At 46.1% G+C, this 16,173-nt stretch overlaps 1 protein-coding gene across 2 annotated transcripts in view; it reads left to right on the top strand.

Annotated features, from left to right (window-relative positions):
- The window catches only part of ZNF609 (zinc finger protein 609), a 261,907-nt gene extending 246,454 nt beyond the window's left edge, over positions 1–15,453 (top strand). Inside the window, exons 4-10 of one of the 2 annotated variants that reach the window (XM_053593202.1) lie at positions 1,114–1,201; positions 3,365–5,705; positions 6,863–7,229; positions 10,416–10,591; positions 10,861–11,077; positions 11,528–11,606; positions 11,923–15,453. In XM_053593202.1, the coding sequence (XP_053449177.1) occupies positions 1,114–1,201; positions 3,365–5,705; positions 6,863–7,229; positions 10,416–10,591; positions 10,861–11,077; positions 11,528–11,601 (3,263 nt within the window). In that variant the 3' untranslated portion in view covers positions 11,602–11,606; positions 11,923–15,453. The remainder of the gene's footprint in view (positions 1–1,113; positions 1,202–3,364; positions 5,706–6,862; positions 7,230–10,415; positions 10,592–10,860; positions 11,078–11,527; positions 11,607–11,922) is intronic. The other variant, XM_053593203.1, reaches the window with a different exon arrangement.
- The last annotated feature ends 720 nt before the right edge of the window (positions 15,454–16,173 follow it).

The following is a 16,173-nucleotide window of genomic DNA, read 5'->3' on the forward strand; positions in this document are numbered from 1 at the left end:
CAAATGCTCTGTTCATAAGCAATTTCGTTTACAGGAATTTATCTTACAGACATATTCATATAGGTAACATAAAACATGTACCAGGTTATTTTTGTAGTTTATTTGTAATAGAAGAATGGAGCAACCCAAATGTCCATTTAAATGCAGCCATTGATGGTATGGTTTCTGTCTACACACATGGAATGATGCAAAATATTTGAATACATGAAAAAAGCAGGGTGCAGAACATTGTATGTGTGTTGCTACTATTTAAGGAACAATATTTGCTTATATTGTATAAAATATCACAGATGGTTCTGAGTAGAGGAACTGGAAGGCTGGGTGGGGGCTCTTCATTTTATATTAGGGTTTGTTAGGGGGGTTTTTTGCTACTTTTTTTTTCGTTAGTGTTGCAATTTGGCGGGGGCTGGGTTCAATGCCGCCAACCTAGCCATGTGGGGCTGGCACCCTACTCACTGAGCCACAGGCGCTGCCCTTTTTTGCTACATTTTGAATTTTGGGGTATGACTATATTACCCATTCAAAAGCATTTTTATGCTGGGCACAGTGGCTCATGCCTGTAATCCCAGGACTCTGGGAGGCTGAGGCAGGCAGATTGCCTGAGCTCACGGGTTCAAAACTACCCTGAGCAAGAGTGAGACCCTGTCTCTAAAAATAGCCAGGCATTGTGGCAGGCGCCTATAGTCCCAGCTACTCCGGAGGCTGAGGCAAGAGAATCTCTTGAGCCCAAGAGTTCGAAATTGCTATGAGCTATGACGCCATAGTACTCTAGTGAGGATGACAAAGTAAGGTTCTGTCTCAAAAAAAAAAAAAAAAGAAAGAAAGAAAAACATGGAATTTCCATTGTGAAGTCCTTTAAGAATAAAAATGCACAAAAAAAAGTGTCGGTCGAGTATAGTGGCTCACACCTGGAATCCTAGCACTCTGGGAGGCTGAGGCAGGAGGATCTGTTGAGCTCAGGAGTTCCCATGCAATTATTCAGGCCCAATTCTATTCATTTATTAGTACCCAGAGCACCCCCAAACCAGTCAGAATGCTGCTCAAATGAAGAATACTCTTCTTGGTGGCCAGCGGGGTTTGTCTTGTCTATATCTGTATATTCTTATTTTCCAGGGATGTTAGTGGTAAATGTAACATGGAGGAACAAGACATACGTAGGTACACTTCTCGACTGCACACGGCATGATTGGGCACCTCCAAGGTAAGCACTTATATTTGTTTGGTTTATATTAGGTTGAACCCCTCTAGTCAGGGAACTTTTATGCCTTTATCCTGCTAGAGTTGTACACCCTGCTTTTAAAGGACAAGGGAAAGCACTGTATTCATCTGAAATTCAAGGAGACTAAGTGAATGATGTGTTGAAGTGTGTTGGTGGTGGATGAGTTTGAGAAATGGGGAGGAATCCTATTTTAGTCTTTGTCTGGAATTATTAAATTCTGGCTTCTTCCTATAGTCACCTGGAGACCAAGCCTATAAAGTGTGTGGGTGAACAAACATTCATTGATTGATATTTTGATGGTAGCTATTTCTCAATAATTTAAAGTCAAGAACATTTTCAGCTACATAAACTCTGCTAGACCATATGGGGTTTGCAAGGACCTTCTCAAGTTGGAGTTTGACTTTAAGATGAACATTTCTGTTAGTGCCATCTTACAGCTTGCTCTTTGCTCCAGGGCTTGGGAAACCCAAACGTTGAAAGTAATTTACAACTAGCATGCAAATAGCATCCTAGGAGTTCACCACTTAATCCAGTTCCCACACATTTACAAGTTCCTTTAACAAATCATATTCATTGATAATGGTATTAATAATTATCATCTGGATAGTTCTTTTAGAAAAATTATCTTTAACCTTCACCTGCCCATTGTTCCCACGAGACAAAGATGGGCATGGATGTCCCACGGAGAAGTATTCTGGGCAGCGCCTTTGGCTCAGTGAGTAGAGCGCCAGCCCCATATACTGAGGGTGGTGGGTTCAAACCCAAGGAGAAATATTCTAAAATTCTTTGTTCCATACCACTTTGGTTTTCTCAAATGTTATTATGCTCTACCTAGGGATATGTAGTTTTCAGAGATGCTGGACCAGGTTCCTAGAGGCTTAGCCCATTGTAAGACTAACTATATTCAGACTATCGTAGAAGTTGTCCTCATAAAAAAATCAAAATCAGTTGAGCTAAAACCAGTTTGTAAAGTTTTTTACATCCTCCCTTGGCATTTTTGAGAAACTTTTAGAAGAGCTTGCTTCTACTTTGGGCATGCAAAACTCAGAGAGACAGGAGCTGAGCAGATAGGTGTTAACATAGTAAGTGGCTTTGTAGTAGGGTTGTTCTGGGGACCAGAAGGAGGTATTTCAGAAAATTTGCTTTTTTTGTTCTGCTACAGCTATAGTTGTTTCTATGTTTTGAAAACAACCTGCTCCAGCTATCCCCTGGAAGGGAGTCAAAACCATCTTTAGATCTACAAGGGAACCAACCTTAGCTAAGAGTTTAATTCTAAACAGTTTTTTGAACTCTGTGAAAAGCTAAATTAGGGCCAGTGAGAAATGATTCATAGGTACAAATCTTCAAACATTCAAAGAACTCATGTACTCTTGACTGTATCTGATGTTTAAAGACCTCTTAAATGGGCTAGGCCCCCGTAGCTCAGTGTTTAGGGTGCCTGCCACAAACACTGGGGCTGGTGGGTTCGAACCCAGCCTGGGCCTGCTAAACAACAATGACAACAACAACAACAACAAAAAAAAAACAGCTGGGCGTTGTGGCAGGCGCCTGTAGTCCCAGCTATTTAGGAGGCTGAGGCAAGAGAATCGCTTAAGCCCAAGAGTTGGAGGTTGCTGTGAGCTGTGACACCAGGACACTCTACCAAAGGCAACATAGTGAAACTCTGTCTCAAAAAAAAAATAAAACCTCTTAAATGGATGAATACTTTGTGTTTATTGAGGTATGTAGGGGACAAAAGCATTGAGCTAAAAGTAGATGTAGATTCTGGTCATATGTTGCCATTAATCAATGATGCAACTTTAGGCAAGTCACTTAGCATGCCTGGCCTCAATTTCCTGGATGATCTCTAAAGTCTTTTCTGAAACTATGGCTATGTCTACATATAGGAAATGCAGGCATGATTGCTCTTTGTCTTATGGCTTTAGAGGTAAATGTTGGGGAGTAATTTAGAGCTATCGTGGAGATAGCATCCTAAGAGCTTACCACTTAATATAGTTCCCACACAATCAGAAGTTCTTTTAACAAATCATATTCATTGAAAATGATGGTCACCATCTGCAAAGTTCTTCTAGAGGCTACAGCTAAACTAGTTTGAAGATGTTTTCACTTCTTAATTATAACCTGTTGTGTTTGTCCTTTACCAAGGTTCTGTGACTCCCCCACCAGTGACTTGGAAATGCGTAATGGTCGGGGTAGAGGCAAACGCATGCGTCCCAACAGTAACACACCTGTCAATGAGACAACCACGGCCTCTGACACCAAAGGAACCAGCAGTAGCAGCAAAACCCGGGCAGGGGCCAACAGCAAAGGCCGTCGGGGCAGCCAAAATTCTTCAGAGCATCGCCCACCTGCCAGCAGCACCTCTGAGGATGTCAAGGCCAGTCCTTCCTCAGCTAACAAGCGGAAAAACAAACCCCTTTCAGACATGGAGCTGAATTCTAGCTCAGAGGACTCCAAAGGGAGCAAACGTGTCCGTACGAATTCTATGGGTTCAGCCACTGGCCCCCTTCCAGGGACCAAGGTAGAACCCACTATTCTGGACAGAAATTGTCCCTCTCCTGTCCTGATTGACTGTCCCCACCCAAACTGCAACAAGAAATACAAGCACATCAATGGACTTAAGTACCACCAAGCCCATGCTCATACAGATGATGACAGCAAGCCAGAAGCAGATGGAGACAGTGAGTATGGAGAAGAACCTGCTCTCCATGCAGACCTCGGGAGCTGCAATGGTGCATCTGTTACACAGAAAGGTTCCTTGTCCCCTGCCCGCTCAGCTACCCCCAAAGTTCGCCTTGTAGAGCCCCATAGCCCTTCTCCTTCAAGCAAATTCAGCACAAAAGGCCTCTGTAAGAAAAAGTTGAGTGGGGAAGGGGACACAGATTTTGGGGCCTTATCCAATGATGGCTCTGATGATGGACCCTCAGTAATGGATGAAACAAGCAACGATGCCTTTGATTCTTTGGAAAGGAAATGTATGGAAAAAGAAAAATGTAAAAAACCCTCCAATTTGAAATCTGAGAAGATTCCTTCTAAGAGCTTGAAGTCGGCCCGGCCCATTGCCCCTGCCATCCCCCCACAGCAAATCTATACCTTCCAGACAGCCACCTTCACTGCAGCAAGCCCAGGCTCCTCCTCAGGCTTGACCACCACAGTGGTCCAAGCCATGCCCAACAGTCCCCAGCTCAAGCCCATTCAGCCCAAGCCCACTGTTATGGGAGAACCTTTCACGGTCAACCCCGCCTTGACACCAGCCAAGGAGAAGAAAAAGAAAGACAAAAAAAAGAAGGACTCTTCCAAGGAACTTGAAAGTCCTCTAACCCCTGGGAAGGTATGTCGATCAGAGGAAGGCAAAAGCCCATTCAGGGAATCATCAGGAGATGGGATGAAAATGGAGGGGCTTCTAAATGGCTCATCAGACACCCACCAAAGCCGACTGGCTAGCATCAAGGCTGAAGCTGACAAAATCTACAGCTTCACGGACAATGCCCCCAGCCCGTCCATTGGAGGCAGTAGCCGCCTAGATAGCACCACCCCTACTCAGCCCATGACTCCCTTACATGTAGTGACCCAGAATGGAGCTGAAGCCAGCTCAGTCAAAACCAACAGCCCTGCATACTCTGACATCTCTGATGCTGGGGAGGATGGGGAGGGCAAGGTGGAGAGTGTTAAATCAAAGGACCCTGAACAGTTGGTTAAGGAAGGGGCTAAGAAAACTCTTTTCCCCCCTCAGCCACAGAGCAAAGACTCACCATATTACCAAGGCTTTGAGAGTTACTACTCTCCAAATTATGCGCAGTCCAGCCCAGGGGCTCTGAATCCCAGCAGCCAGACAGGAGTGGAGAGCCAGGTCCTGAAGACAAAAAAGGATGAGGAGCCTGAGAGCATAGAGGGGAAAGTGAAGAACGATGCCTGTGAGGAGAAAAAACCTGAACTGAGCAGTTCCAGTCAACAGCCTTCTGTCATCCAGCAGCGTCCCAACATGTACATGCAGTCTCTGTACTACAACCAGTATGCCTATGTGCCCCCCTATGGCTACAATGACCAGAGTTACCACGCCCACCTCATGAGCACCAACACAGCATATCGGCAGCAGTATGAAGAGCAGCAGAAACGGCAGAGTTTAGAGCTGCAGCCACGGGGACTGGACAAGAAGGCAGAGATGGGCCTCAAGGATCGGGAGCCAACACTCAAGGAAGAATGGAAGCAAAAGCCGTCAATTCCACCAACTCTTACCAAAGCCCCCAGCCTAACAGACCTAGTGAAGTCAGGACCCGGCAAGGCCAAGGAGTCAGGGGCTGACACTGCCAAGTCAGTCATCATTCCCAAGTTAGAAGACTCTTCAAAACTCCCCAGCCAGGCCCCTGAAGGACTTAAAGTGAAGCTGAGTGAGGCCAGCCACCTAGGCAAGGAGGCCTCTGAGGCTAAAACAGGCACTGAGTGTGGCCGACAGGCAGAGGTGGATCCAATACTCTGGTATCGACAGGTAACTGCTGCCCTGGGAGGAAGTGGATATACTGTTTGTTAAACTTTCTGTCTTCCTCACAAATCAGGGCTGTCCTATGTAGAGTTTCAAAAGAATTGAGATTCGCAGGAGAGCTGTGTTAATATAATTTGGGGGATTCTTCATAAACCATTTTAATGTTTTCTAAAAAGCATTTTTACATAAGAGGTACTTTTCCCATACAACAAGAAAGACTCAGTTAAGTTAGTTTAATTTGTCTCACATTACTTGAGATGTCACTAGTAGAGCTGAGACTAGAACCCGGGTATCTTGATCTTAGTCCAGTGTTTCCTCTATTGTTTGGTTCCTATGGAATGAGTTAATGATAATCTCTTCCATTTTTCAGAGGAGATTAAAAGTACCCCACTCAATTGTTGAGTTCCTTTAAGTTCTATAGGTAGAGTTAGAACTAAAACTTGGATGTTCACATTTTGTTCCACTCATGAGATTTAGAATATTTTCCTTCTCTTTTGGCACCAGAGTTATACCTCCCTCCTCTGACCTGAGTGGCATTTACAGCATTCCACCCTCTGAGCTTGCTCTGAAGAATAGAAACAACCTAACCGCGTCAGAAGGGGTCAGCCTCTTCTGTTCTGACAGGAATTTTTCCACAATGCTCGCTGTCACCTGGAGAACATCCACTGATGGACTGATGACTTTTCCTTTTCTTTCCTCACATTTTGTTCCCTGGGGGATGCAGGAGGTGGAGGGTACTTTTTAAGCAAAAGGTTATAATCATCAATAGAGGCCAAGATCCTGCTCTGTCTACAGTGTCTAGTTCTTTTTTTTTTAATAGACAGAGTCTCACTTTGTCGCCCTGGGTAGAGTGCTATGGCATGACAGCTCACAGCAACCTCCAAGCTCTTGGACTTAGGCGATTCTCTTGCCTCAGCCTCCTGAGTAGCTGGGATTATAGGCGCCCACCCAGCTATTTTTTTTATTGCAATTTAGCTAGGGCTGGTTCAAACCCACCACCCTCTGTATATGGGGCCAGCACCCTACTCACTGAGCCACAGGCACCACCCCGCCCAGAGTGTCTAGTAACTGTCTGCTCTGATGGTTCTACTGAGACCTTGGGCCTGACTATTATCTCTGTCTTATCTGTACAGCACTCAGTCCTTGTTCTGTGATTGTTGTAGGAGGCAGAGCCCCGGATGTGGACATATGTTTATCCTGCCAAGTACTCAGACATCAAATCAGAGGATGAGCGGTGGAAAGAGGAACGGGACCGCAAATTGAAGGAGGAAAGGAGCAGGAGTAAGGACTCTATCCCTAAGGAAGATGGGAAGGAAAGCACAAGTGGTGACTGCAAGCTGCCCACATCTGAGGAGTCCCGCCTTGGGAGCAAGGAGCCCCGACCAAGTGTACATGTGCCTGTGTCCTCCCCACTGACTCAACACCAGTCCTACATCCCCTACATGCACGGCTACTCCTACAGCCAGTCTTATGACCCCAACCACCCCAGCTACCGTGGCATGCCTGCTGTGATGATGCAAAACTACCCAGGTACAGCACCCTAGTGCCAGCTGCTGTTCCATTCACTGAGAAAGGAGATGAAATGCAGCTTTCAGATCCAGAATGCTCAGCCCTAAGGCTTAATGAAGCTTACTTAGATGACAGCTTTTTTTTTAGAGATAGAGTCTCACTTTATCGCCCTTGGTAGAGTGCTGTGACAATCACAGCTCACAGCAATGTCCAACTCCTGGACTTAGGCAATTCTTTTGCCTCAGCCTCCCAAGTAGCTGGGACTACAGGTGCCCACCACAATGCCCGGCTATTTTTTTTTTTGGTTGCAGTTTGGCTGGAGCTGGGTCTGAACCCACCACCCTCAGTATATGGAGCCGGCGCCCTAGCCACTGAGCCATAAGCGTCGCCCCGACAGCCCTTTCTTGAAAGTGTTATTCTGTCAAATGGCCACTCCAACCCATAGTTCTTTAAATGATCCCTAATTACAGTCTGGTGGATCTCCTGTCCTTCCCTTGCTCCAGCAAGAAGGTTATTGGTGTAGTTTTCATTGATAACTAAGGGTAAAATTCCCTCTCTACCACTGCCATCTTTCATCAGCTGGAATTTTTTTGTTTTTTTTTTTTTTTGAGACAGAATCTCACTTGGTCACCCTCGGTAGAGTGCCATGGCGTCTTAGCTCACAGCAACCTCAAACTCTTGGGCTCAAGTGATTCTCTTGCCTCAGTGTCCTGACTAGCTTGGGCTACAGGCACCTGCCACCATGCCTGGCTGTTTTTAGAGATGAGGGTCTCACTCTAGCTCAGGCTGGTCTCGAACTCCAGAACGCAGGCAATCCACTTGCCTCAGCCTCATAGTGTTGGGATTATAGGCGTGAGCTACTGTGCCTGGTCTTCATCAGCTAGGATTTTTTTTTTTTTTTGGCTGGGGCTGGGTTTGAACCCGCCACCTCCAGCATATGGGACCGGCACCCTACCCTGAGCCACAGGCACCACCCATCATCAGCTAGGATTTTTAAAACATAAATAGGGGGCGATGCCTGTGGCTCAAGGAGTAGGGCACCACCCCCATATGCTGGAGGTGGTGGTTTCAAACCCAGCCCTAGCCAAAAAAAAAAAAAAAAAAAACTCCAACAAAAAATAAATAAATAAATGTTAAAAAATAAAGATTCTTTTAAATAAATAATAATAACAATGAGGCCTGTAGTGCTGGCTCACACCTATAATTCTAGCACTCTAGCAGGCCAAGGCAGGTAGATTACTTAAGTTCAGGAGTTTGAAATCAGCCTGAGCAAGAACAAGACCCCATTTCTACTAAAAATAGAAAAAATTAGCCAGACATTGTGGCAGGTGCCTATAGTCCCAGTGACAATCACTTGAACCCAGGAGTGTGGCTATGAGCTATGATGGCACCACGGCACTCAACCCCAGTGAGACTCTGTCTCAAAAAATAAATAATGAAAAAAAAAAGTAGATAAGACTGGTTCCCTCCCCTCAAGAATCTAGGACCAGGCAGTGGCTAACACCCATAATTCTAGCATTCTGGGAAGCTTTTGTAGGAGTATTACTTGAGCTCAGGAGTTTAAGACCAGCCTGAGCAAGAGCAAGACCCCATCTGTACTAAAAACAGAAAAATAATTAGCCAGGCATTGTGGCAAGCACCTATAGTCCCAGCTACTCAGGAGGCTGAGGCAAGAGGTTCACTTGAGCCCAGGAGTTTGAGGTTGCTGTGAATTATGATGATGTCATAGCACTCTAGCCCAGACAACAGAGTGAGACTTTGTCTAAAAAAAAAAAAAAATGAACTTACAACTGAACTATAGAACGAGATACACATGGAACAAATAAAATTCAAACCAGAACAGTGCATATATTCAGTTGTAAGATCATCTTCAGCTGTCAGATGGGAAGAGTAGTTTGAACTCAGATTGGGGGGAAAGTCCAGCTAGGTTCAACTTGGGACTTTAAGCTTTTTATACTGCTGTTGATACGTTCTTTGTGGAGGGGAGGCACAAAATAGAAGTTTACATTTATTTATTTATTATTTTATTTTTTTCGCAGTTTTTGGCCGAGGCTGGGTTTGAACCCGCCACCTCTGGCATATGGGGCCAGCGCCCCACCCCTTTGAGCCACAGGCGCCGCCCAAAGTTTAAATATTTTTTAACTTGTTAGAATAAAATGCTCTTATCTAAGACTACTCACTGATTTCTGTTGTCCAAAGAGCCATATGGGATGCTTCTGGAGTGAGGGGCAATTCTTTATCTCCTAGAGCTCCCAACTTCCTACAGCAGCCTAAATAGTCTGGAGATTGTGGTGACATTATTATATGGAGGAAACTAGTCTCTAAATAGATCAAGTGAGCTTTTCCAACAGAGGTTGAAGATTATCTTGCCCTTGTCAGCTCCCGTAGCTCAGTGGGTAGGGCGCTTGCCACATACACCAAGGCTGGTGGGTTTGAACCCAGCCCGGGCCAGCTAAAACAGCAATAACAACTTCAACAGCAACAACAAAAATAGCTGAGTGTTGTGGCGGGCACCTGTGGTCTCAGCTACTTGGGAGGCTAAGGCAAGAGAATTGCTTGAGCCCGAGAGTTTGAGGTTTCTGTGAGCTGTGATGCCACAGCTCTCTACCCAGGGCAACAGCTTGAGACTGTCTCAAAAAAGAAAAAAAAAGATTATCTTGCCCTTGAGGTATTCCTTTCTCATTGTCACCCTCACCTGTAGATATAAAAATCTTAGTTCCACTTTTTCACTGCTTGGCCAGGCCCTGTCCTACAAGACTTAACACACATTGCCTTTATTAATCCACCCAATCACCCTATGAAATAAGCATTGGTATCTTTATTTTGGTGATGAAGAAACTGAAGCTCAAAAACATTAATTTTAAGTCTAGCTATTAAGTCTCAGAGGTGGGGTTTAAAGCTAAGGCTGTCTGACTCCAAATCCCATTATCTTTCCACTTTACATATCCCTTTCCAAGATAAATCTCTGAGACTAGTTCACAAACCCACAATAGGTCTGAGAAATTGACTGCAGGAAAAGGGCTGTATTCCTGATAACCTGTAGCTATTTTTTTCTGTAGAGCTCAGCTGAGTTAGAACAAACCAATAGTCACAGCCCAGACATTCTGAGGTAGCAAATAGGAAAGCTGATGCCCAACTAACCAAGCTTACTACAGCAGAGTTTTTTCTACTTCTTCCATCTCTTTGACTGCTTAATTTCTCCTCCAGGTTCCTACTTGCCTTCCAGCTACTCTTTCTCCCCATATGGCAGCAAGGTCTCAGGTGGTGAAGAGGCTGACAAGGCACGAGTCAGCCCCAGTGTCAGTTGTAAATCCACCTCAGAGTCCAAAGCCTTGGACATCTTGCAGCAGCACGCCAGTCACTACAAGAGCAAGTCTCCCACGGTAAGGGAAGTACAGTGATGTTACCCAAAGACTGATATGGCCAGATCTAGGGTCTGGAAGAAGGTGGACAAGATCAGCTCCACAGCACAGCTTGGTTGATTGGACATTGGCCTCACCAAGGCATCTCCTTGATTCTTATGTGGCCTGCGTTTTTAGGGAGTCATAATGTGGGGCCTTGGGTATCTCACACTTGGGCATGTACACACACGCGCATGTGTGTGTATGTGTGTCTCACTATAATGCTTTTTTGTGTCTGCTTTCCTTTCCAGATAAGTGATAAAACTTCTCAGGAGAGAGATCGGGGAAGCTGTGGGGTGGTTGGGGGTGGTGGCAGCTGTAGCAGCGTCGGGGGAGCAGGCGGGGGTGAACGGAGTGTCGACCGGCCCCGCACCTCCCCTTCCCAGCGCCTGATGTCTACCCACCACCACCACCACCACTTGGGATACTCATTGCTCCCAGCACAGTACAACTTACCCTATGCAACAGGTAAGCCAGTTTCTCCTACTGCCCTGTTTTTTGTCTTCATCCCAATAGTAATGCCCACAGCAAGGATCCTTCCTCTCTACCCCATGAGAATCCTTTTTGTTGTTGTTGTTGAGTCTGTAATCTGTTCAAAGTCCTATCTTTCTGCAGTCATTAAAGCATATGACATTTATTTCCTCCCTTGGAGCTTCGGGACTCTCAAACTCCTCTAGAATATTGGCTTTGATATTCAGAAGAATAAGGAACAGGTTTCTCCACAGCCAACGAGAAACGGCAGCTGAAAAATAGAGCCTTACTATCCATCTCCAGCCAGTAAATCTGGCCAAGTTTAGACTTTTTTTCTGTCAGCACCTTAGAACTCAGTAGAGCTAGGAATTTAAGGGGTAACTCCTCTCAGTGCTTCATAGGAGGTTTCTATGAATACCACACTAACACGTTCTCCTGCTCACTCAGGGCTTTCTTCTACAGCCATTGTTGCCAGCCAACAGGGCACAACTCCTTCGCTCTACCCACCCCCCAGGAGGTGAGAATGGTAAGGAAATTTTCTTAATTTGGGGCAATACACACATAGAGCAGGGGTAGTTGCTACCTGGATCATAGAATCCCTGTGGAGCCCGGGTGACAATAGTTATGTGGGGTTAGTGGTCTGGAAACAGCAGAACCATGGCCAAGCCTCTTGTACAAGAGCCTCCTGTGAAGCCATGTGCATCTGGGAGAATCTGTGGAACACAGATGTCCCCTTAGTGACCAGTAGGCCTCCCCTGCAATTCACGTTCTTGGAGTGCCATCTTGTGGTTATTTGACCCTCAGGCTGAGTGCCTGGTTATCTGTCCATGTTTCCCTTACAGAACACCAAGTGCCCGGATAAGTCAGCTTCACGGGCCCGGACTGGCTCACCCAAGGAGGTGCTGGAGGTGCCATTTAGACATCAGTTAAATGGTGTTGATCATCCTGTTTGCCGTTTTTCCACCACAACCGAAGGCAGACCCTTGGCTATCTCACCTCCACCAGACCTCTGGACTCCTTGACCCTCCTTCTTCCTCAGGAGCTGGAGAGCTGGTACTTAGCAAAAATATTTATTCTCTTGGCCACAGTCATGACTTTTGTGGTCTCTGTGGAAATGAAGGCACAGGGAGAAACCAGGGGAACATGGCTTAGCCCAGAGAAGTCACTGCTCTGTTCCCCAAATCCCTGGTCTGTTGCCAGAGCAGTACCAAACCCACCCCCCTCACATTGGGTAAGGTCTGGAGACAGCACAGCAGCCATACCCCTCTCACCATCATTACCATCATCACCAGATTCCGCATCTCCCAGTGGTTTGTACCCTGGGAATTGGCAGCATGAGGAGGAATTAGAATCTCAGGAAAGAAATTGGGGATTGTTTTCTATGTAATTGTGAAAACAAGGTCTTCAAACATGGAGACTATTCCCCTCTTACATGAGCACATACAAACGCTCAGAGCCTAGCCCGGAAGGGAAGACCAAGGCATTTGCCCCACCGTGGCCTTATGCTGCCTGTCAGCAGGGGTAGGGGTTCCAACACCAGCGCAGGGCTCCCCAGGGATACTGGGAATCAGCTGGAGCTGGTGCATGAATGGAGTCTGTGAAGTAGAACCTACATCCCCACTAAGACCTGCTGCTTCTTGTCCCCCAACCCCTTGCCCTTTTCTGTTCCCTCCTGACCCCCTTGGTGCCTTTCCCAGGGGGATCCCCACACTGGTCTCATCTCTTTTCCACTGCTTGGCTCTTAAAGCGCAGGCAGATAAAACAGTATTCCCCAAGCTTGGAGAGTCTGCCAGGTCACCTTAAGGCAAGGCCCAGAAGGCAGACCCCAGGAGTACCCAGCAGTTCTTGGAGATGTCCTGTTCATTTAGCCATCTAAAGCACCTTCCTCATTTAGGGCCACAAATATATACAAACCAATTCCTCTGTCTATAAAGTACATGATTTTATATAGCTCAATCTTTAACGTCCATGTGTGCCAATATAAGCTGTTTCTTTTTAACACACGTTTTTGTTTTAGAGGCCACTGGCCATGGGAAGTTATTTGGTCCTCAGACCCCTGGTTAACACATCCAAGCCATTACTTGTGAGAGCACAGAATGTACTCAAGGGAGCTGTGCTTTGGAGGCAGCAGACATTTCTCTGCTCTTTAGAAAGGCAGTCCCCCAGTCGAAGCTTTATGCTGTTTGCACTGGGAAAGTGATTTGGTAGCCTTATTGGCGCAATTTCTTCCCCAGAGTGTGGGGAGCTTTAGCTCTTACTTTGCTTTTGAGGTATCAATCTCTTTGTTCTCCTCTCCGCCTATCTTTCCTTGACCCTCTGGATTTAGAGAGAGAAAGACTAACAGATACCAAACTAGCCTTATGAGGGGTGTTTGTGACCAGAGTGTCGAAAGTGACAATTTAAGAACAGGAATTTGGCTCTGACTCAATTTGGAGAAAAGGCGGTAGGGGACAGTAAGCACAGTGCCCAGAGGTTCTAAGAACCCTGGAGCCCTTCACATAGATAGGCTCAGGGTCATGTGCCCACAGGGAGTCCCTCCAACCTTCAGACCTTTCCCTTAAGTTTCCATGCCCTTGTTTTTTGTTTAAGTTGAGTTCTGCATGCTGCCTAAAAACCCCATTTTAGACCCCCTTGGCAGGCCCTCCTCACACCCACCAACCCCTCTGCCTCCTGCTGCCCCTGTGGGCAGTGCTCTGAGCAATGACTTCCCTTTCATCCATGGAAGTAGCTGGTATAGATAGCTTTACCCTACCTAATCTGAGTCACCGTGCCAAGAGGATGACTAAATTTCAGCCTGATTCACCCCTCCCAGGCTCCTGTGGGGTAGAGCCAAGAGCCCATCTCTGTTCCTGTTTGTTTTTAAATATTGTTGTGTGTTTTTTATCTGTGGCACCGGCCTACAGCATACTCTGTACATATTGTAAAGAAACAGTTGGAGTAATTTTCTTTCTTATTGGGCAAGCGTGGTCCTGTATTCCTGCCCTTTCCACTTTGTTCTGTAATACAGAAGGAGAAATTTCTACATTAGCTGGGCAGCCTTGGTTTCTACAGAAGGATACAACTTTTTCTTTTCCTTTTTTTTTTTCCTCAAAAACATTTGGCTCTTTGATTCTTATATCCACACCTTCCTTGAAAAGTAGGAGCTGCCCAGAACAGCAGGTAAACACAACAATGGCAGATTGGCACTGCATCCCCCTGGTCCCTGCTCCTTGCTGAGTCCAATCTTCTTTCCCTGAAATAACATGAAGCAGCACCTGTGGAGATCCTTGACAGTGCTGAGTGAATGATTTGCTCTCCACTTCTAGCCCCTCTACATGGGGAAGAGAAACATAGGTGGGTGCTACCTGTGGGACCCATGACCTGGTCCGAGGGATGACACACACTCAGGCAGGATCTCCATCCCGCAAGCAAAGGCTGTAAGTTTGCTGCTGAAGGCCCAGACAACCAGACCAAGCCCATCTGTGAGCCCCTTGCTCAGGCCTTACTAGACATCACTCACTGGGCTCCCTTAGAGGTGAAGCTAAGGGAGAAAAAGCCTCCTCCCCAGCTGGGACAGCCAAGGCATGGAGAGCTGCTCTTCAGGATTCTCATCTCCTTCTTCCTTGTTTTAAGGTGTACCAGTTCCCTTTGTCCCCTTTTCCTGCCTTGTACATGTATATGTACATGTATAAAATTTCTTTCTCTTACCCCACTCTCTCCACACATGTCAAATTCAAAGAACCAGATGCAGAAGGATAAGAGGGCACCCTATGAAATGAAATGGTCTCTTGAATTTCTTCTTTCCAGGCTCCAAGGGGCTGTGGGAGGACTTACCTTAGGGAGTTGGGAGTTAAGACTGCAGAAGGGCTAGAGAATATTGTATACAGGCTTTGAGGCCACTCATGTCACTTATTATACCACATACCCTATATCAACATCCTATTGTCTACTCTGATGCCACCAAGATTTAACTGGGCAGCTAGTTGGCCCCATTAATTTTGGGCCTTTGTTGTTCATTTTATTACTAGGGCATCCCAGGAAGCTTTCCAATGATTCCCTACCATGGGCCCCTCCCAGCCCCTCCTGCCCCAGCCCACCCGCTTGCCTTGGTGCTCAGCCCCCCCCCCCCCGCCCCATTGGGAGCAGGTTGGGGCGAGCTGGAGGCCCGGGCTGGAGGGGCAGTGTTGCTGTTCATAACTTTTGTTCCTTTGGCATTGCTCTGTTGGGTTTAATTTCAGTCTTCCTGATTCTCCCCTTCTGTAAAGTGTACATTACCAAGTTCCTTGTTTTTTTATATATATATATAAATATATATATATACAAACTGTACTCTTTTTGCCTTTGTACATTGAGGCAAGAAGAGAAAATAAATCTTTTTAAGAGACAATCACAAATCTGTGAGGGCTGCTGGTTATTTCTCCTGGAGTTTGCTGCTGAGCTGTCTCCTCCTTCTTCCTGACTTTTCTATTCTCCCTCAGCTTTCCTGATCTTCCTCGTCCTGCTCCATATGCATCCTGAGCTTCACAAACTTCTTAGCTGGCAGCAAGCTGTTGAATCCCATGTCCAAACTACTTGCCCTTTTCTGCCCAGTACTATTTTTTGACTTGGCCTCTGACTTAGCCCAGGAGCTTTATCCTATGCCCTGGCCTCTCCTCTCTTCACCCTGTTCACCAAAGTGGCTTTGTACACTTATCTGTGAACTATGCAGCTGGGAGCTCTCTGCCTAAGAGTTTGCACTATTTAAACATGCCAGGGAGTTAGGATGGATGGTTTTGAGGAGTAAGTGGGAAACTTCCCCTAATAGTACCCCACATTCCAGCCTCCAGAGTGCTCTGATCCAGAGCCCAGAGAATCCTTCCTGGCTGGTGAACTCCTGTGGCTTCCCCATCAGAACAAGAACCTAAGGGTTTATGGGTCAAGAGCATTTGATCAGAATTTCAAAGGGTGGTACATTCTGAAACAGCCCAACCAAATCATTCTTCAATCCGTTTTCCTTTTCTCCTTCTCCTTCCCCGCCCCCTTCTTCCTCTTAATTGGCTTTGGAATTGAAGTATATTTTTAAATTATTTGTTGTATTTATTGAATAAAGTTTTTAATGTCCCTGTTCTTAAATT

The sequence above is a fragment of the Nycticebus coucang genome, chromosome 6 (assembly GCF_027406575.1).
Source record: "Nycticebus coucang isolate mNycCou1 chromosome 6, mNycCou1.pri, whole genome shotgun sequence".
In the NCBI taxonomy this organism is placed as follows: domain Eukaryota; kingdom Metazoa; phylum Chordata; class Mammalia; order Primates; family Lorisidae; genus Nycticebus; species Nycticebus coucang.